General features: G+C 41.9%; 2 protein-coding genes across 2 annotated transcripts in view; one reads left to right on the plus strand and one right to left on the minus strand.

Annotated features, from left to right (window-relative positions):
- The window catches only part of dph1 (diphthamide biosynthesis 1), a 53772-nt gene extending 38075 nt beyond the window's left edge, over positions 1-15697 (minus strand). Inside the window, exons 1-3 of the mRNA XM_041940353.1 lie at positions 15644-15697; positions 13653-13802; positions 3992-4055 (exon numbers count right to left, since the gene is read on the minus strand). Of these exons, the coding sequence (XP_041796287.1) occupies positions 3992-4055; positions 13653-13802; positions 15644-15695 (266 nt within the window). The 5' untranslated portion in view covers positions 15696-15697. The remainder of the gene's footprint in view (positions 1-3991; positions 4056-13652; positions 13803-15643) is intronic.
- A 1455-nt stretch (positions 15698-17152) lies between these two features.
- rtn4rl1b (reticulon 4 receptor-like 1b) overlaps positions 17153-23092 on the plus strand; it is a 128160-nt gene continuing 122220 nt past the window's right edge. The window contains exon 1 of the mRNA XM_041940352.1: positions 17153-17483. Within this exon, the coding sequence (XP_041796286.1) occupies positions 17471-17483 (13 nt within the window). The 5' untranslated portion in view covers positions 17153-17470. The remainder of the gene's footprint in view (positions 17484-23092) is intronic.

The following is a 23092-nucleotide window of genomic DNA, read 5'->3' on the forward strand; positions in this document are numbered from 1 at the left end:
TGGAGCTTCTTATTCCCGATTTTGGCATATCTATATTGGACGATTGCATGTTTTAGGGAATATTTTGATGATCACATTCAAGAATTAGGGTATAGATTTGGTTTCTGAAGTGGGGAGGAGGGGTTGTTGCCATTTCCTGCAATCTCGCAATATCAAATCATGACAAGACGGGGAAACTGCTGTATATTTAATTCCTTTAACCCTATAATCATCTATAGTTTGCTTCATAGAGACCTGATAAATAATGTGATGTTATAAAAAAAACATTTTGAACAAATTACAAATAAAAAAAAAATTAAAAACTATTCCCAACATCAACAATCCTCCCTTTCCTGGTAACGCCATAAAAACCTGAGTGTCATCTGAGATTCTTCAGTGGGTCTTTTTAATTCCTTTTAAAGCACTTTGAAGTCCCGAATGTGTCGAGTCTACTCTGAGGTTACTCTGTAGGCTAGTTTGTGGTGCCGTTTCATTGTAAATGTATAAATATGAGTGCACGATCATGTGTTTTCCCCTGGTTGTTCATATATAAATAGAGATAGAGCGAGAGAAAGAATGCTTGAAAGAGAAAATTAGTGCCTATCACATTAAAAATGGTACACTGTGACTGTAAAAAGTGTGTATCTGTGACTGTAAAAGTGTGTACATGTAAAGGGTGTGCACTGGGGCCTAAGTGCATTAACAGCAGCATGGCCATGATTCAGAGCAGCTTGTCCTCATTAAGACTTAGCAGCCCCTCCCACTGAAGCTCCTTACTCTGAGGCCAGCTTAGCCCTTTCATCCCCATTTTGATATGGACCTCAGCCCTGTCTCCCGAGTATGGGGGACTGTGGCAATGATGGCGATGGCAGAGCGGCCCAACTCCTGGGACCTCTGGTAACCCTCGACATAAGCTGTGTGACACAAGGTCTGCTGCCTGCTGTGCCAACATCCAAAGGTTACTGTCATTCACTCCCTCCAAACACCGCCCTCCAATCCTATGTTAGAGCCACATTAGGATGGGTGCGTCCATTGGCTACATTTCCATCAATGCAACAGCTCGCTGGGTTGCTGCCACAATAAAGTGCTCTGAAATTGTAGCTGCTACAAAATCTGGTTTAAATATTTGTCTATCAGTGATCATTGTTAAATTTTGGATGAGATACTTCAGTCACTTCCCGTCCCCCTTTCAATCTGGTGGATTGAACTGTTGACAGGCTTGTCAGCACGGCATCCTGGTTTCTCCACAACAAGCAGTTTCATCTGGGGGGCAGATTAAGCATTCAAAAACAGACAGTTTTCACCTGCAGGAAGAGCTTTTGAAGGGATCAGCCAAATTCTGAGCTCCTGTGTTGAGATTGTTATCAGTACTATTGTGACTTCCATGGCACTATCTATCCGGTTACAGTATGAAGTGGGAACAGACTTGAACCAAGACCTTGAGTTTCTTTAGTTCCTACTTACAAATGTTACAACTGTCATCCGCACATCAGGATCAAAGATCATACGGTGAAGAGCCACCAGATGGTGCTGACGTTAGATTTAGAGTTTGTCCTTAAAATTGATGTGGTTGTCAAAAAAATGATTGACTCTGAGGTTAGTAATATCTTGAGCCAAAGATTGCTTATGGGGGAAATGAAGCATCACAATAATGCCACTGTACAATGATGATTGTTTTTGGGAAGCCCAACAACTCCAACAAAGAAGACTTCTCTCTCGATGATCGCATCATGTTTCTTTCCAGAGTTGCATCCTTCCAGTTAAATTGTTCTTTATATGGTGTCAATTAAAGCTGGTCACCTTAATAGTTTTGAACCAGGACCTTCAGTATCTGGATTATGTAGTTTGTGAAAAATAAGGTGCGCTAAATTTAAAGGGCTACTCATGTTATTTCAAAGTGCTACATACATGTCTAGTCAACATTTAGGCAAATATAAGTATCAGATCAGGGCTACCCAAAGCACTCAGATCCGGATGGCGGCCAAAAAGCTTGACCTCCAGCACTTGCCATAGATGTGTGTACAAACAGGGATGCGATCAGGGATAACTGCCAACATTTCAGTTGGACTCACCCTCCAAAAAAGGTGGCTGAGATAAAGCAGCGCCTCAAATCTTATCTTGGTCACAATCTGTCCGATCGCCTGACCACTCTTTTCTTGGCTTGTTTGACTTTGCTATAGATTTATGGCCGTGTTCCCAGATCTCAGCAATTACTTTTGTCAGCGAAATGTTATCATAAGCACTAGGAAAAGCCAAAACTGCAAAAATAATACCCAAGTTATAATAAACGGGAAATTTAATGACCCTGGATGACCAACACGTTTGTCCATCATTGAGTTTGTCAAGAACTTTGTTAATCAATAATAGACAATACTATTCAAACTCAGCTGATGTAATTCAAATTATATACTCAGTCTGTTGGTCAGGGCACAAGATGGAAGATATTCAGTACTTCTCAGAGGCTCTGATGTTCATCCAGGTTTCAAAGAACCCATCTGTTAGTAGAATTGCAAAAGAAAATTCTTACATAGTAAGACAGCACAGACAGCGGCAAAATAGCTTCAGGGAAACTATATAGCAGGACCTAATGAAGGGAAACCGTGAGAACAATCTTCTCTGCCGCAGTCTGGGGGAGAAATCGTGTGGATGGTGCAGAGAGGGTGAAAACTACAGAGAGGCAAGCGACAGAGGACGAGGTATGAAGACAGTGAGAAAAGCAATTAGCGTCCGCTAATTGCTCTCATTAGAAGAGATGGGACCAATTTAGCGGACTCCATGATGGACAGGGACAATTCAAACATGGAAATGTGGACTGCAGGGGTGTGCGGTTTAAAAGCCACGCAGCAAACGGTGGTAGCTCTCAGTCTGATAGCAGCAGGACTGATAAGACCAGACCCTATCATCAGCACTTCACTCTATCATTTCTCTTGCGATAAAAAAGCTGAAATCACTGTAAAGGTAGTGATAGAGAGGTAGAGCGATGGAGGCCTGATACGGCTGGAGAAAGGATGAACAAAACGCTGGAGTAAAAAGAGAAGATGAAGAAAAGAGAAAAAAAAGAAGAGAAGAGAAAGACAAACCCCCTGAACAACACATTTATGAGCAAGACCAAATTTTAACATTTAAACAGCAAATAAATGTGTCTTGGCGTGTACTCAATAACACAGTCAAACCAACGTGCGCCACGTTTCCTGTGTCAAATGAAACATCCGCCTAGCTTGAAAGGCTTACGGCCGCTCCATCCTTCCTCGTGTCCATCTCATAATCAGGTTCGTATTGACTAAACACCTCTGGAAATGTTAGCGGCCATTTTCTTTGAGAAAAACACTTGGCAGACCGTGTTCCTGAGGACCAGAGGCCAACTGAAGGTGAAATGAGGCCACAGAAACAACAAAGAAGAAAGAGAAAAAAAAAACGGACAGAGCTGTTTTTTCTTTTGCTTCATAGTGGCCTTCACATACGAGTTTCTTTTTCAGAAAGTGTGTTTCTATTTACCAAGCACTGAAGTGCACATTTGATTTAGCACAGCGTAGGCCAAACCACAATGTAGCATCAAATACAAACTATAAGGTTTGAAGTGCATTAATGCTGCAGCACTTCTCACTGCAGGATGAAAAAAAAAGAAAAGAAAAGAAGAACCTTTGCGGTGTCCGTGTGATCGAGTGCTGGTGTGCAATAGGGCATACGCAGACTGAAACAAGACGTAATTAACAAGAGTAATATCTCTTCCCTCCTCCGACTGTGAGCAAGGGAAGCTGTGATATCTGCTCTGTCCTAAAACAGCGTAATCGTGTCTCATTTTCTGCTGAATCCCTGACCGAGTGCGAGGCGGGGAATTACGATAAAGCTCTCGCTCTCCTAATGAGCGCCAAGTGGCGGCGGCAGTTAAAAGTTTGTATGCTGCTGCCTTGACTTCTACATCTGCTGCTTACTGGTGGACTCTCTAATAACTTATCAAATTAAAAATTAAGCCAAAAAACAAAAAAAAACACTCTTCCTTTCTCCACCTTACCTCTCAATGATGTCGGCGATGACACAGGCAAACATCTGCAGGCCCTCTGGGAGCTGCAGAGCCACTGGAGAGACGGGAAAAAGGCAAACAGAAAAGTTACATACTTGCGTTAGAGTGACGGCAACATGTTATTTAATAAATCCTGGACGGCACGGCTATACATAGCCTCTGGTACTGGTTCAGAGTGCTCCACTGACAGCAAATGGTGACATTTCAGGGCAATTTCCCCTCTGCCACGGTGGTACTGTTGGTTTATTTTAGCGAGTGACAGGCTGTTGGAAATATAGTCCAAACCAATCACCACAGGTCTAGCTCTACAGCTCATGGCTTGTACAGAGCCATTAAACTCTCTCCTTTTCCTGTCTGTCTCCATGCCTGCCACTAGCTCCGTGAGGCACAGTTTCACTCTCTTTGCTGCAGAAACACACAAACACACCCTCCTTCCCCGGCTTCACACAAGTCTGTGTCTCAGGGCTAGAACTGAATATGGACAAACCGATGGGGCTGCAATGAAAATTGAAATCAAGCAACCAATTAACAAGCACCGGTCCTGCTGATGGTGTTGCGTGTTGACAACGGGAGAGCTGCTGATCTAGTGATGTGTGACACCAACTGGCATGAGGGGAAAAAAAAAAAAAACTGGTTCAGGGCAGAATTTGCTAAGTGGTTTGTGCCTCGTTTCCGACTCGCTCTGCATCGAGAAACGGGGCATGTTTTTTTTATCAAACAGGGAGACGGGCCCGGAAGCACAGTTTGCCTCCTGTCATCTCGACTGCACCCTGGCTGCAATCAGTGAAGTTTGGCTCTTTCCTTTGTGTATATTCTTATGAAGGAAAATCACGCAAATGACGACTGGAGGAATCATCCGAGGTTGCACACTCTGCTGGATTTAATATGAACGTAAACGCAGGGATCAGTATTGCACGAAAGAATTTCCACCTCTAAAAAGCAGATGCTGATATATTAGAGGTCGGTTGGAGTGAGGAAAGGAAATTTAACTGTTTAACTGGTTTTCTATGGAACTCTCAGCAATAATAAGTGTGAGCTCAAAACAAATATGTGTACAGGGGATTTTAAACAAACTAGAGCAATTGAAAAACATATATAACATGAATTTAACTGCATCGATTTTACTTTATTTCTAAAATAAAGGTGTTTGTTCTACAAGGACGAATCATTATTCGAACACCAGTCAACTTGTTTCCGCTTCGTCATCTCAGACAAACTGAACTGAAACAGTCAAGCTTTCCTTTCAAGATGATATCATCGTGCTTCCTTGAAAGCGTAAATCTTGTGGGTTTTGCATTGAAGATCGTAAAGAATCCATGATGTAGCATACAGTAACCCTGCCAGATCATCGTCATATCGATCGTGACAAGTATAACCCTGCGGGGAATAACAGAGCAGGAATCAGAGCGTTAAGTGGATGAGGAGTGACGGCGAGGAGATCAGAAAGGAAAGCAAATATGGTAAAATATGTCAATTAAAAAAATGCAGAGTGTGAAACGTTCTATTTGTTCAGGCTGCAACTCATGATTATTTCATTAGCATAAAAAGAAATCACCTATAAAATATCAGAAAATGGTGAAAAATGCTCATCTTAAAGGATAAGTTTCGTTTTTACAACCTGGACCTTATTAGTAGCATTAAATACGGCAATTTACTCACCCAGGTAACTTTGGTGGCATTTGGAGTCGTTTTGAAGAAATTAGCCCCAGAGGAGCGGCGCATATATCCGTATAATGCGAGTACTTGGGGCATCCATGCTCAGCCTCTATGTAACGCATAATCTGCGGCGAAACTCGTTCATATTCCAATATTTTGTTATGATATGCTGGTGCTATTCCCCTCTGAGCTGGCGGTCGGCTAGTTTAGCTGTAGTCTGGCACAGCTATGGTTTGTTATTGCGTATTTGTAGCCGACCGCCGCAGAGTTAGCTGTGTTGTGGCTGGCTGCTCACAGCGCGCGACGTTCGGTAATGACATCATCCACGTCAGAGGTAGTTGCCTAGAGACGCAAGATGTTGATAACATGCCACCACGGGCTCAGAGGGGATTAGCACCAGCATATCATAACAAAATATTGGAATATGAACGAGTTTCGCAGCAGATTATGCGTTATATAGAGGCTGCGCATGGATGCCCCGAGTACTCGCATTATACGGATATACGCGCCACTCCTCTGGGGCTAATTTCTTCAAAACGACTCCAAATGCCACCAAAGATGTCTGGGTGTCTAAATGGTCGTATTTAATGCTACAAATACGGTCCGGGTTGTAAAAAACGAAAGTTATCCTTTAATTTCCCCCAAACCTCTTGTTGCTAGTTAGCTGTTAGTCGACCAGTCTGGACTATTTCAGCAACCACTCCACTGAACAAATATGCTTTCAAGGAGGAATGAATGTAAGAACTCCAGTTTTCCAGCAACTAGTGTCAACATCTTGGGCCAAAATCAAAAGATCAGCAGGAATATGAACAGCGTATGACCTGCATCAACATAATTGGTCATAAAATGATTTAAAAAAAAAAAAAAAACATGCTTCTTTACATTGCCAACAAAGAATTCTGTTCATCCTTAAAAAAAAGGTGTGAAATTAATTCCTTGTTTTCTAAGCAGATAAACATATTTCCAGTGTAGAAGCCTAAAATAAGAACATTTGATGAAATGAGTAAAGAACTAATAATTATTATTATTGTCAAATATTTTGTCAAAATGATGCCAGATTGACTTTCCTTCATCTTTGGGATTTTTTAACGAACCAGAATACATTTTTAACTAAATGTGATTGTGCTTTTATCTGCTTGTAATACAGAGGTTCTGCTGTTCAGCTGTTCGCTGTGTGGGATTATATTAAACTACAGTGTTTGCGTATCAACGGCCTCCTGTCAACACTAGATCCGAGATGATCACAAACATGCGTTCACCGGGTGTTGACCTGTTCGGTGTGAAGTCCGAGCCACCAAGTCGGAGGCGTGGAGCGAGCACCTGGAGGCGAAGGCTTTGTTTCAATCAGCCGTGACATTTTCTCCCAGTCAAAGTCTGTCACACCTTACTTCAATAAATCCATCAACGTCTCAGTGGACACTTACAATTCGAACACACTGAATTCAGCCCACATAACGGTCTCACATGACTAGGCCTGAAACTATTTCAAGACTTCAATGGCAGACAGCATTAAACAATAAAAGCTTGGGCAGACAAAAGGCTGCAGAGGTTGAGGGAGGATGGTCATGAGATGGAGTGATAGACGGGGCAGCGTGAAGAGGAGGAGCGCACGCATTTCTTACTGATGAAAGGTTAAGGGATCACCAAGCACTCACACAGACAGTGAGAGACAGGTCATTACCAGGAAAAGGGCAAGTTTATTAACGGAGAAAGGTTTCAGAGCACACCTCTGCCACGGCTGACAGAAGCAAAGAGCTTCCTCCATCCGCTGCCCTCGGCAAAAGGTGAGTTAGACGCTGGAGGTAGGGATGGCCGCTTTGGATGCGTGCTCCGAGCCTGCACGCGAGCACGATAAGCCGCTTCTGCATTTGGAAGTGCACTCCTGCACCCAAAAAAGACAGAACATCTAGACCAGGCAGACATAAAGCGAGACAAGAGGAGTCCGTTCAATAGCTTCGGACGCCGTGTGCGGAAGGTTTCTTATGCCTGCAGACAAAAGCTCACTTTTGGCTTTCATTGTCAATCACCAGTTATCTAGTGATGTTGCTATATGAGACATAGCTACTGCACAAGGCAAAGGGCAGTACAGGTAACTGGAAAGCTACATTTGGGATTATGTTAACAAACAAGGACTGGAGGTAAACTAAGAAAGAGCTGGAAAGACCAATTTATCAGTGAACAGCAGACCAAACGGACAAAGCCAAGGGATTACTAAGAATTTTTTAAAAAGGGGGGTTATGGCTTAGAAGATGTCAATAAGTTTATTCATATAGAGGGTTTATCCTGTAGTAGATTACATTCTGGGTGTGTGAATGCATCACACCTGTGGTTAGAGGTAACGAATGAATCATTATCATCATTCCTTAATCATTAACAGCTGAAATACAAGTGGTACGCATTAGAAAAGGGGGACACAATGAAATAATCAAAGGAATACATTCAATAAACTCAGCTGCCAGTTTATTAGGTACAACCACCTAAAACTAATGCAGTCTAATACAACAGTCCTATAACAATATAATGTTAAGGTTTTGTTTTTTTGTTTTTTTGCTGTTTAGGAGAGGTGTCGATTCAACTTTATGGTCATTTTGGAGGCTGCAGTTTGCAGTGTTTTTATATTGTATCACATTATTCACAACATATTTAGTTTAACCTTATTAATATATTAAATAAATAAATTAACAAATAACTTTAAGGTAATTATTCAGCTCATTAGTTTGACTCTTTCAAACACACAGACTTTGAATTAGGACAAAATGTGCACAATTCCACAAAGATGTTTTATTGTATGTAAATGTGTGTATTAAGGCTCCATTCAAAAAGCCAATGCATCCACGTGCACCTGTCCAGTCTGTGGATACTACTGACAACTGCCTGCTTGCACTTTTCACCGGGAGCCGGCGCTCTCACTGCTGTCATGTTTTCTATAAAGAAACACGCTGTTCAGACAGAGAAAAAAAGGCCGTCTTGGACTGCTTACTGGGAGTCGTTTTGTACTTGAAAATGGAAGAAAAACAGAAGGATGCACAAAGAGACTATTTAGAAAGGGAGCATTAATTAACTGGGGGAAAAACAAGGACTTAACATTGGCATTGAGTCAATCCTCGATTCAAAACTCATTTTAGGATTCCAAGAATTTTGTATTTTACAGCATCACCATTACAACTTTTCAGCAACCACCCGCTCATCACAGTGACGGTACCACGGGGAAAGGAAGTAAATGTTGCACATGTTGCTTTTTGTCTTGAAGCGCAAGGAAACATCTAAAGAGAGACTGTCAACTGTGCTAATCTTTTGATTGTCTGTAGTTTAGTTGAGAGGCGACCACAGAAAACAGAACAACTCCCCGGGCATTTCACAAACCCAGCAGGGAAACACTTTCATGAATTCAAGGTCCCCCAAGACACTCAAGGCCGTCCTGCTTTTCGCTTCTTTTGCTTTATCTCGATGTCCTTTCTAATTTTTCTGTTTTTCCAAATGGGATTCAGCGGTTGTGTGCAAAGATGAACAATGGTTGTACGACAAAGGCCACAATAAAATGGTAAGAATGAACTGAGATTCAAGAACAGTCGCATTGTACATGATTTCTAGTCGGGGGGAAAAACTGAGAGCTGAGTGAGGAACAAGCTGGTTAGCACATATTTTTCATTTTTTGTGTAAAGAATACTTATAAAAAATATTTTTATTTTGTGTGTTTACGTAAAAAAGAAGTAATTATCAGGTTTCTATCACACTCAAATATCAATATATGCCTAAAAAATATAGTATTGATCTGGCAATAGTTTCAACACAATGAATATTTAACCAAGGCTAGAAAAAGCAAACTTGCCTTATTTCTTAATTTTATGGGTACCATGAAGGGCAGATGTCGTTACCTGGAAACACAAAACAGGGCTGGAAAACCCACTTGTTTCTACCAAACATTCAGCATGATTAAAAAATTAGCTATATATTCACCAAAATATTGTATAAATCCATCTTCTTTATGAATGGCGAGCCTGAAGAACCTCCATCTGGCTCGTGTGTTGGTCTGAATTCATTTTCCAGCATCCACTTAAACAATCACTTCTCTATAAACAAAAAATTAGACTCAAGTCAGCTCCTGATTATCACCTAATTATTTTTTTGTTTGCTCGGCTTTATCTTAACTGAATGTGTGACGGTAATGAAGACAGCAGACGGCCAACAGCGGTTCGAGAAACTCTAAACAACTGAGCTGCAGCACACAATTAGATTAAAACGAGAAAACAGCACAAAGCTTTTGACTACTCATAAACTCTGAGAAAAAGAGGCTGGCTGGGCAGCTCAAATCAAATGATTCTGTATGTTCCTCAGTGCTTTGTTTTTAAAGCACAGTGCATGAGACTCAAGAGCAGTTCAAAGGCTGACAAAGAAACAGATGGACACAGAGAGGAAGTGAGAGCGACAGGGGTGATAAGGTGAGTTATGCTCTCTTGAGTTCAGAGAGAGATGACTGGCTCTGATATATAAAAAAAAAAAAAAAAAAAAAAATCGCACAACAAAAAAGCAAAGCCAGCAGGCTGTGGTAAACCACACGCTCCCCACAGGGACATCATGATTCAGTCCTCTTGGCATGTCATCTGCATATCTCCACCCAGGGCAGGAACGACCGGACGACTACACATTTTGACATTTACATTAGTGTACGTCGTCTTTTTTTTTTTTGTTTTTTTTTCCGAGGCGGAGGCCGACATTGTGACACGACCACATGACCTGTTTCACAGGGAACGCCAAACACCAGGAAAAGTCAAAATACGCATGCAACAATGCGCGAGGGCAGAAATCGAAGTTCATGTGCGATGATCAGATAGGTTCGCATTTTTCAGTGTAAGTCAGGGGTCGGGAACCAATGGCTCGCGAGCCAGATGTGGCCGCATCTGGCTCGCAGACAAATACTTTGCGCACGCGCGAGCCAGCAACTAGAAAGCCGGTTCGCAGTCATTTCAGTGGGAAAGTGGCAAACACACATGTCGTTGTGTCTATCTATTTATCTATCTATCCATCAATCACAAAGGCAACGCAGATGAGGCAACGTAGATCGGGTAGTGACAGGCACTGTTTAAGTGAGGCTGCTGTATTTTGCTGTCGAAAATACCGGTCGATGTGCGCATGCGCAAAGGGGCGCACTACGGCTTGTCGTTAATCCTGCTGTCAGCTAACTAATTAGTAATTATTAAAGAAATACTCATCATTAATTAGCAACAGCATAACAATGTTATTAAAAAGAATTCAGAGACTTAAGACTTACTTTAAAAAGTGTTGAAATTACATAAAATGCACACATTTACTTGTATTTTTAGTTTTAAACATATTGTTTGGCTCTCCTGGAATTTCATTCAAAAACATGTGGTGTTCATGGCTCTCTCAGCCAAAAAGGTTCCCGACCCCTGGTGTAAGTGATGGCGCACAAAAGTGGAGAGCTCCCAAAGTTCCTTCTTTGTGTTTCCATTCGTCTGCCAGTTAAACACTGACTGTGGAAGCACAAAGAGGGAATTTTACACTTCTGTTGTACATTTTCAGTACAACAGAAAATACAAATCATCAGTATCTTAAACCAAACAGGCGTTTAATTCACATGTGTTTTGTTGTATTTTAAAGAAGAAGAAAAACCTCTGGACACAGGAAGTACCGTTTGGATTTTCTTTAACAGATTGTAGTGACAGGACGAGACAACAGAAGAAGAAAACTGCACTCAAAGCTATTTGAACTGGGTATATGAGGAGATAATTAAGACACAGGAGTACTGCTTCAGATAAATAAGAGCGTTTTCACAATTGAACTGCATACTTGAGTCTGAACTGTTTGTTCTTTGAGCCATTTGGGAGGGGGAGATACTGCAGCTTGTTTTCACACACAAACCTTCCTCCAAACTGTGGATCGATTGGGCAACACACATTCAAGTCGACACTACACATGAGTTACATCCCATCAAGGTCTGCAAACAAACAAAAACACGAGTCTCTTGTGTCTCTCGTGATTTTTGTGCTGTTAAATTGGTCGTGTTAGTATGCAAAGAACAATGCAAAGCAGCCATGTCCGCTGTATGGCTCGTCTCAATCCAACAGCACCTTAAAATGAGGGGGTTCATAACACAGAACTCAAGGACTCACAGCATCTGATTAGCCCTGAGTGTGTTTTTGTAATATTAGACCTGAACTGACTGTCAGTGAGAACCAATTTATGGAAAAACTGCAAATTATGTATTAGGTCGTGAAAGTGAAGCACTGTGTGCATAATCAACAGTGATTCGCATTTCTTTGCTTCTTCATTTCCCTGCAGATTTTGCAATTTTGAAATATATCTCTGCCTTAATAATGCAAAACTAAAAGGAGACTGACTGCGCCCCATTAAAGCTTCTCCTTGGTTTTTACTGTAGTTTTCTGTTCTGCTTTTTATTATCAGCTAATAACAACACTCATCATAACTTTATTATCATTATTATTATTATCTAATAATGGTATAAACAACATAACATTATCATCAAATGTTACTAAAGGCAGTTGTAGAGCAACAGAAAATGATGTGCCTGTTGCCATAGAACAACATACATCGATGTCAGTGAAGCCTCCCACGGAGCCCACACTCAGTTAGTCCTGAGGCTACAATCCCACTGCACGCCTTGCTACTCAAGTCAGATTTTTTTGCTCAGATCTGAATATTCTGTTTCATTACGCCGTTGCTTAAGTGACCAATATCCTGAATGAGTATAAACGATGTCCATCCTGAAATAACACAAAAGACATCGCAACGAAACATGTGACACGCGGAGAGTTTGTCAGAGAGGCAGCTGAAACTGCAGCCCAGCTTTGGAGCTGATGAATGTAATCTTTTTCCTCCCTCGACTTTGAGACTGGGTTTGAAACGCTTGCTGTTTCGGAGGCCAGGTTCTGCTTTCAACACGGGTCAGAAAAGAAATGAGAAAAAAAAATAAACAGGATTTCATTTTGTTACATTTCACATCTGCGTTGCATGGACGGTGAAATATGAGCTTGAGCACGATCAGCTGTACTGTCAGTGTATCCTTCCAACTCTGTCAATAACACATAAACAACCCCCACCCCCGAAGATCAAAGAAGGCTAACACATCCCCCTCACAAATGCAGTGTGAACCCACTCACATATCAAATGTACCAGTTTCTTCACAGTGTTTGCTGTTGATGTGTATGTGTATTGTTGGATATTTGTTCAGTGATGTTACACTTGTGGGCTGACCTGCATGGCCTTTTGAAAACTGGGCCTGTTATTGTGACTGGAGAAACCTCTGTGAACCTCGCAGGTTTCTGAATTCACAATAACATTGTCGAAAGTAGGTGAAAGCACACTCTTGCTCTACGATTCTTAATGCTGCGCATCCCGTGTGTTCATGCATTCAATCTGTACTGCTGATCTTCTCTGAAGGTTGTTAACAAGGTGGGACTAAGAGGGCAAAGTGAAGTACTTGAGCACTCATAAACTTTTAGCTAATATTAGTTGCATCTTACACCATTGAGGGACATAAACTTTATATTTTTGAATCACGATGATGTAGGGCATGATGGCACAGTTTAATGGTTGTCAGGTTTTTTGGGACAGAGATCATTTAACAGAAAGCATAATCTGTGCTCCATCTATGCAATATGCCTATAAATTGGAACTATTCCTCTTATGTAAATACAGGCTGTGCAGAAGGACTATATGTTGCACAGCCTTTACTTTTGAGTAACTTCATCCAGCCTCTGTTCCTGTTTTGCTTAATTCAAGTCAGTAGCGTAATTTAAAAAAAATTTAAAGTTTCTCAAGCCCTGTGTGGACTCTCGTTCTTAACTGTGCTCGTGAGCACATGACATGGTTTGCTCAGCTTTTGCATGAAATCCAAGACTTATTCTACAGCTGCTCTTCAATACTTCAGCAAATATAGCGATTATCTCACTAAGAAGAGGAACTATAGATTCCTAAACGTGCAAAATCAAGAGTATTAAGGAAGAACGCAACTCACCCCTCTTAGAGTTTGCTTGTCTCACTCGCCAAACCGTCTTGTGGATCTCAAAGTTGTAGTTTGCAGGCAGGGCTTTGATGGCCTCCTGCAACTCAGGGTCTTGCAGGATTTCATCTGGAATTTGATTGGCAACACGTCGTGGTCCTCGGACTGAAGAGAAAGTCAAATGATTGAGCTGTTAGCAACACGAGAGGATGAAGCAAGGACAGCAGGTCTAACGGTCCCAACTCCATATCCATTTTAGAGACAAGCTGTTCGCACAGGAAAGTGGGGTTCGGTGATGTTGGGCTATGCACGTATTCACATAACTGGGGCTGGTTTAACAAAGCTATCCGGACTCCTAGAAATTACGCTTATATCCAACTAATTTGCATTCAGAATTATGCTGTGGTAGCAAACGGAACCAATGCCACAGGGATAGGCCATCTTTTAAGAGGTATGAGAGTGGTGGAGCTGGAGAGCGCCACAATTTGTCCATGTAGCATCTTTCATTTTCAATTTTCTACAAGCTACTGGGAAGCTTGATGTGCCAGCTGTGACGGGGAAAAGGCTGAGAGAGGTTTGGCTCAGATTTACTGACAGAGTTTGAAGTTTGTTGTCGCCCCACATGTTCTCAAATAAGAGCGGAATTATTTTTGATTACAATCTACAACCTTGATGAATAAAATTAAACTTTCAGGCCGGTCTATAGTTTGATGAATAAAGAAACCAAAACACGTCCAATGGGATGGATATACTCAAAGAAAACAAGGTGGCTCATCTTATCATTTTGGTCTACACAACAGAGTCCAGTCTCCATCCAGCAGAACTCAAGAATAGAGACGACCCCAAAGTCTTCTCACAGTCTGCACCTCCTCACATGAGGAGGCAGAGGGTGTACAAATGAGGCCTTCACTGTCACTCAGTAGTTAAAACAGATCATCAACTTTCTACCACATGGACCGCACCAGCACTTTTTATCAAGTTGCATTCGTTATAAATACATATCATGAATTTATTTTTTAAAAAAACATTCAAGTGTATATGATCTTATTTGCACTCGACTATGCACTGCTTGACTTAACTCAGACAGGCAACTTTACTTTTGTAGGATTATTTATTCTCCAAAAATGTAAATGTAAATGGTCACGCACTGCAGTCATAACTCAGGTAGCCACTGAACTACTGTCTATATAAATCTCTGCCACCAGACACCAATGACACGGTTATGCTTTCCTTCTACTACAGATGCAATCAACTTGAGATATTTTCACAGCACAGTCCAAGTAATTTACATATTTGAATCATAAATTATAGACACTCAAGTAAGATATCTGAAACCAAAAAAATGCTGTCAATCAAAGTTGATGCTCCTGGCCCATCTGTCGCTGTTGCACCAATGACTAAACACAATCTTGAGGAGAACTGTTTACTGTCTTCTTACCTGTAATAAAGCTGACTCGAAAACAACCTTTCACATTATCTAAGATGTTATGTTCACGGTAAATTGTATTTTTCTGTTTTCACGTAACTAGAGGAAATGTCACGGTTTTCAGGTGGTAATAACTAATTTCTCCAGTGGACCCTGCAAAGACATAGATCTTCCGTTGTAACAGACCAAAACGTGCGATGACAAGAATGGCGATGAGCCTCTCAGTTACAAACATCTTTGATAAATCCAAAACCCCACAACCAATATGTCAGCCTGATCGACAGACATTCGCATCGATCTCCTTTTCGTGATTAAGTCTGGTGATTACACTAACGCTGACTTGATGCTAACTAATAGATAAAAAAAATTTTGACATGTAAACTGTTACCACTGAACACATTTAGATAGCAAACATAGCAGCATAGCCTAAAGTGCTGTGTTGCTGTGCTGAAAACAACTGCGTGTCAGTACAGCTGCGCCTCATCGAGGTGGAAGCGAGGTATCTCCATAAAGTACTCATGAAGTTACGTATGTCTCTGTCCATTATATGAAATATTTCGTATTCTACGTAAATATTTACCTGTGGGCTTTTTGGCAGGAACTATCTGCACTTCACTCGAGGGCGCCGCCATGTTTCCACTCCCAAACAAGGAACATGTGAGGAGCAGAAAGGCGAAACCAATCGAGTGAAGAGAGGAGTGGAGAGAAGTCAAACACCGATATTACCGATGTCACCGAACGGGACAGGAGGATAATTATGGGCTAATAAAGTAAAACAAAACGAAAGTAAAGCACAAAATTAATCAAAAATAAAAATAAAATAAAATATTGGCCAGCCCAATGTACACACTGAGCGACATTTTAAAAAATAAGAGTAAAAAGTATGTAATATGTAAAATTGAACAAAAATAAAAAGTAAAACTAAATAAAATAGAATAAACACAATATGGAGATAAATCATGAAATAAAATAATCAATTAAATCAATCGTGTGAACTTTACATTCACTTTTTGGCTAAATTTTCAAACAATCAAGAATTGAATACATAAATAAAATCCAGCTAAACTGAATTATATTTCACAAAAATAGCCTAATTTGTATATCTTGTTCAGCAGAGCCTATTATAATAAAATGTGTCATTATTATTATTTTTTACAATGCATTACAGTGTGTGTTTGTGTGCGTGTGTGTGTCTGTGTTTGTGTGTGTGAGAGAGAGAGGGAGGGAGAGGGAGGGAGGGAGAGAATTATCTAATGCATTAGTCTATTATCTATCAGATATTGATCTGGATGGATCTGGATTTGATCAGCTAATCAGATCAGAGGTTGAGAGCTGTCTCCCTCTGCAGAACGAGCAGCATAATGTGGGCATAAATCTCCCCTGATGTTCCGTCTGCTGGTTAATATATTTGTTGTTGCATGTCAGTTCTGTCTGCTGTGTCAGATCGTATTCACTGTGAAGACCTCTGGAGTCAGGGAGCAGCGTGTCTCAGGCTGGCGCAGACAGGGACTGAGGCAGTGAGAGGGACGGAGCAGGATGCTGCCCGGTGGAGGGGCTGAGGCGGCACAACTCACTTTCTTCCTCCTTGAGCGCATCAACGAGCTCTGATCCATAGGTGGAAAGCAGAGAGATCTTCACAGACAAGATCACAGAAATGTAACAATTGCGAGTGGAGAGGAGAGCTGAGAAAAGGGGGGATTGTAAGGAAACCGAAGGCATCAAAGTCTACATTAAGGAGGATTTGAGGAGTCTGCGTTTATAATCCGACATCAGAGGCGGAATGTGAATCCAAATAACTTATGTTAATTAGAGATTTTAACGAATATGATGCGATTTGAACGGCTCTGAAGCACTGAGAGGAGAATTTTAGATTGGCCACTTGAATTTAAATATCTGTAAGGGTTTTTTTTCCTTCTTCTTCTTTTTTTTTGGGACTGCTTGTGTTCACCGTCGACTTGCCCCCCAGAGCTGATTCGCAGCCTCTACGGTCATTTGCGCCTAAAAAGCAGTTGGCTATCAGAGGTTGCATCGGACTGCTGCGAGTCTGTGCTCATCACACACACACGCACACACTGGAGTTATTATTTCGGACTGAGGGGATGATTTTAATGACTCCGTTTCGCAATGATTGCCGCCTAATTTCCCAGGTCCGACTGAGGTCCGCCAGACTTTGTGGAAAAGGAGATTCTTGTTTGTTGTCACTGTTTATCAAATCCGTGGCAGTCTGCAGCGCAACTCAACACAGTGGATCGCAAGAAAATCCCGAGGACTGACAACTGACATTCACACGACGAGCGGCGAAAGCTCCGGATCAACTCCAAGACGAAAGCGCACAAGTTTTAAGTCTGGAATATAAGACTAGATGATTCTCAGAGGACAGGGGACGAAATACACCTAGGCCTGCAAAATGTTCAAAAGGGGTGAGTAAGTCTCAACTTTAGCACCCGAATGCATCGCGCTATTTTGCCGTTTTCTCTATTTTATCAGTAGGATTATGGCGCCTGTGAGGAGAATCATGCTTCGCTCTCCTGACGCGTGAATCCAGCGCTGGTACTTTTGTTTTTTTTTCCAACGGTTATGAAACAGATGTTTAAACACATTCACGATGCACCACGTTGCCCCGCAGATGTGTTATTAGAGACGATGCGCCATTTGAAGCGCATCTTTAGTTTGCACCACACGCAGCTGAAAGCTTCTGGGAATGAAATATTCATCTGTGTTAGGAAACATGGGGACGACTATGTGATATTAATACAGCTGATGCCGCACTGCAGTTTATGAGTTGTACCCGGGTCACAAGGCTATCTCTCGGAGCGTTGCACTCTGCTGAGGCGTTATTATTTCGCTGTGTGTCAGTACATCTAAATGCGATGGATCAAACCGCAGTTCATGAGGTTATTCTCCGCTGGCTACGCACTATATGAGCACTCAGGACCTTAAGCACCTCATATAAAAGGGGAGAGCTCCTCAAACTTTTAATATCAAGATCCCCCGGATAGATACACATTAGACCATATGTGATGATCTTTTGTCCCCGGACTGTTTCATTCTTTCTGGGCTTTAATTGGCTGCACAACTGTCTGCACTGGATATCTGACAACAGTAGGGAGAGTAAAACCTCTAATGAGAATAGATTACAGTAATACATGCTCCCATTGTGCTGTTATCCAGGGAGTGAAATAATAGTGAAATTAAACTGTTTCTCATTTTGCTAGGGCCCCTGGAGTGCCCTCAGGGACCCCTTGGAGGTCCCCAGACCCCACTTTATGAACCACTGCATTAGACCTAGCCTTTGCACATCACTTTGTCATGAGTTAGAACTAGCCGGCTCTTTAGTTGACTTATTTTCATGCAGTTTATATTAAGAAGGCATAGCTTCACAGACACTCAAACAAAAACACCTCTCTCTCTCTCTCTCTCACACACACACACACACACAGATACAGCCTATGCTTGGTGGGAGTCACCATGCAACACTCACTGCTTGTGTCATACTTGTATTTATTTAGTCTGCTGTGTGAAGAAACATCTGTTTATTGTGTGTGCGTGTGTGTTTCTGACGCGTGCCTCTGGGGCAGAGACAAACAACATGTTTTTCTTGCCGCCATCAGATCGATTATTGCTGTTCCAACAGTCAAGATGAAACACACTATGGTGATGAGTGCTTATAGCTGTAGCAGCTTTGAGGCAAGGCCTGTCGTCTAAACCTGCATCCTGGCAGCTTCTCATAACTGATCTTTTATCGTTTATGAGAAGTGATACGTCTTGATTTTTTTTTTTTTTGGGAGAACTAGCATGAGTCACGATGTGTATTCCAGAAGAGGCTCTTTATTGTTTAATGTATGAGGAAACATGTCTGTGTCTCTTTTGTGTCAAAGTAATGGGCATGCTGGTAAATGCTATTACTCTTGATAATGTATCATTATCATCAACAGATCCTCAAGGAGATGATTTCCCACAGCACACATTCATTTTTCATTTATGTTGAGGGTTAAATGGAGAGCTGAAACCGGAGGTGATTGGCATGTGGGGATGAGCTATCCCTGCTCCGTCCAAGGTTTTTGCATGTGAATCGGCTGTCTTACCACTGCACAGCACTGGACGGAAAATCACTTAATTCAAGACAAACGACTTCAAAGTACAGATTTCACCAGTCTGCCAAAAGTGCTCAGTATGCCAGAATGTCTCAGTCTACAATAGTGAGGCAGCGATGCGTCAGCGTTGGCAGGAACAGCGCAGAAGTTCTCTGGTGAATTTGACTTTTTTTTTTTTTTGCACCTAAAATAACACGTTCTAGGCAGCCTGGCTGATGCATCAGGCTACTGTGACAGATCCACCATTCACAAGCACATAGATGGAGAGCGTCTTAGCAGACACACACTGTTAGCACCTCTCAGTTTGCTAATTCCAACTTAAATGGGGTGGGCATGTAGATTTTACGATGGCCTTTTGGTTGACACTCTGTCTGACAGGTTTATCATTGCTGCAACAAGGTACGCTCATGTCCATACCATCCACAAATATGTCTAGAAATGTACAACATCAGTGGTTGTGTGTATCCAACTGCAGGTGAGACAACATAGTCCTCATATCTTTGTTTGAACAGTCAAATGGTGTTTGCGACTCTGCTTATGTCTGTCTATGTCTTTTCTATCTACGTGTGAGTGAGCGTGGGTCTGGGTACATGTGTACATTTATGTAGCCATGCGAGCACGCGTCACTCTATCTCTATCTTGGCTTTTCTGTCGATCCCTCTGTCTCGCTTTCACGATCTCTCTTTTTTTATCAAAACCAGTCAGCCATAGAGTGGGCACAAGGGATGATCTGTCAGAACAGCTCTGAGATGGAAAGTACGAGATGTCCACTGAATATACCATGCTGTGACGTGCTGTAATTGCTGCTACATGCTATTTGGGACCGTATGAGGAGGCTCGTGTGTGGCTGTGCGTTTGCTTTAAGCTGCCTTTTGGATTGTACAGCGTCAGGCACGTAAATGATCCATGCACATGAGCATGAACAGGTATGCATCTCAAAAAAACAGAAACACGTGCAACAATGTGGAACCCTGCCAAACACAAAGATAAACATACATGCACACCCTTGATCTTCTATCACAATGCTCTGCTGATTCCATTTATTCCATATGTTCCCATGTTTTTGCGTGTTTTCCTACAAACGTGTTGCTGACCGGGACATCATAGGCTTTCTCACTCCCATGGGCAGCCACTGTTTCCCATTCATTTCAGAACAGCGTGGAAATCAATTTGCAAAGACTTGAAACATGCTTGAGAATATCACACACAGCATGAATTCATCTTTGTTTTTTTTAATCCCTTACGTCATTGTTGCACGGTGATGCTGTTGCAGACAGAAACTATTTTTAAAATGCTTTTCGTTGGTGCTTTTAAGTGCAAATCAAAACTCTTGTTGCATCTTCCACCACACAGAGGCAAACTGTAACACAAACTAAGGCAACAAAATGTACATTGTGATGTATTACTCGTCTCAAGCAAGTCTCTGCAACTAAATCTTCACACTGTACTGGCGATAACTGAAAGTGATGGCTGCGTGGGAGCTGGGAAATCACTCACAACCTGTGTCATGCTCTGGAAAACTGGTATGCTTTGGCTGTAATGTAACACACATAATTTGTACTTAACAGGCTAAAACATGCAAAACCACTGATAAGCAGCTTCAAGCATCAGCACTACACGCCTCGCCTCAACACCTGAGCTTTAATCCGCCATCAACCAAAAATCCAAGATCTTAACCTAACACAGGACTCTGAAGGGCTCGCAGTTGAACACGCACGCTTGAACACGCACGCGCATGCACTCAAATACAGCGAGGTTTCATTTTTGCAAGTGTCCGACTTGCAAGATAAGACTAATTGGGAAATGTGTTTGTGTTGACTTACCGTGCTGAGCATCTTTTTAAAGGAGTTTATCTCTGAGAGAACAAAGGGGATTGCAAGAACACTACAGATCGCGCAGGCTTTATGTTTGTGTACGCTGGCATACACATCAGCAGTTGCATGAATACTAATCAATTGAAATCTTGAACATTCTGTCATAAACATATCATCTAAAACACGACACTCTGTCCCGTAATCTTCCATCTCCAGTGATTGACAATGTGCAGAGATAATTACTTGTAGCGATTATGAAATCCTGAAGCATTAGTAATCATGTTTTGTAAACCAGCTCCACTCACGAGCATTGACTGTAAAGTAGCACATTGTTCATGTTCCTTTCAGTATTAGCAGACAGGGTTGGGGGATTTTCCATTAATGAGTTTAGCACAATGAATGCAAGCACAGGGGAAACACCTGTGGCCTCTGCTCCTCAGCTTTTTCAGCTCCGCTCACTGCTCACTTGTGCCGGCCGCATCCTGTGCATGTGTGAAGGTGGCGTCAGAGCGGCTCTCCAGCCAACACAGCTCCAATTCTGCTCTCCACAATATCTAATAACCACAGACATCAAGGGGCTCCTCTCTTCTTACAGGGAGACGTTTTTAACCAAAGGACGATATGACTCATGGACATCAAGTGCTATGCTGATGATTATAAAGCAAAATATTGAAGTCATAAAAATAAATGGTCTATCTTTGTTCCCAAAGGACGAGCAGAGGTTTCCCCGGGTAGGAGATGCACCCTGAAGCCAACACCATGCAAGCAATTTGATATGATTACATGAAATTGCGCGGGAGCAATAAATGCCCATCTGTCACTGTAATATGTTGCAAACTTGCAGCCATCGTCAAGGCCCATAAAGAGTTCTATTTAAAGAGAATAGATTCCCCGCTCATATTATCATCTTCCTAATCCTCTCACAGTGTCAGCCTTCTGCGATCACTCCTTGTCAACTCTGCATTGTTGTACTTTTCGTGCCGGCTTGTGTTTCCGTGCGGGTGAAAGGCAGTGTGGACTGACGGCTGAGGGTATGGAGGAGAGGGTGTTTGAAGGGAAGTGAAGAGGATAATGTGGAGAGGAGCAGAAATATAGACCTTAAACTGATCCCCTAAATCTGACTAAGCTGCCTGAAAAACAGAAAGCAAATCTGAGGACAGGACAACATTTTTACTCCTGTCTGAAGGTAGATTTTAAGACTTTCCACACTTCTTCTGTTTAAAGCGGTTGAATCGGCTAATCAAGATGTCAGGGAGATGCGGGAAAATGAAATAAACAAGCATAACCTCCGATGTGAGAGGATAAGTCAACCAAAAACTTTAACAAATTGACCCCCTGGTTGTCTGTAGATCCAGCCCGCAAAGCGCAGTGTCAAGAGTAATTGACAGAGGAACATTACCAATTATTGGATAGCTGAGTCACATTTATTATACCGCCACACAATGCACCTCTGGCTCTGTCAGTGCATTCCAAACATCCCATTTAGCCAAAGGAGATTGTTCCAATCCAAAAGCCATTTATTTAGTGGCCAATACTCAGGAGTGTTTCCATGGAAGCCTCTGGCACGGTTTCACCACGTGACACCTAACAGAAGATGACAAATAATTAACAAGTGTGTGTGTGTGTGTGTTTGTGTGTGTGTGTGTGTGGCGTAGATAGCACTGACTGGTGTGCATGTCACTTTTTCGCCATGAACTGTTGTTTTTTTTTCTTTTTTTTTTTTTCCGGGAGCCATTTTCACACTTCCCTGTCAACCATTTCACACTGAATTAGGGCATGAGGGCTCCGAGTTCAGAAGTGGATGCGGTGCTCTTATGCAGCTGAGGACTCTCTTATTAATGCAGTCTGAAGAGACATCTGAATGATTAAATCCACAGGACATTCCAACTTGGAAGAAGAGTCAGAGGTGAAAACTGCAGAACACGCATGGAAAAATCTGTCCATCTCTTTGCCCTTTAACAAAAAAAAAAAAAAAAATCACCCGATTCTTGTGCAAACGCCATTTCCTCAGCCTTTGTTGTGGAAATGAGATGCAAGGATGGTCATTAGCGGATGATAATGAGGTGAAAGAGACAAACAACCTAAGCCCTGTTGGTTTTTCTAATATTAATAATTAATTTC

This window comes from Chelmon rostratus, chromosome 7, assembly GCF_017976325.1.
Source record: "Chelmon rostratus isolate fCheRos1 chromosome 7, fCheRos1.pri, whole genome shotgun sequence".
NCBI lineage: Eukaryota > Metazoa > Chordata > Actinopteri > Chaetodontiformes > Chaetodontidae > Chelmon > Chelmon rostratus.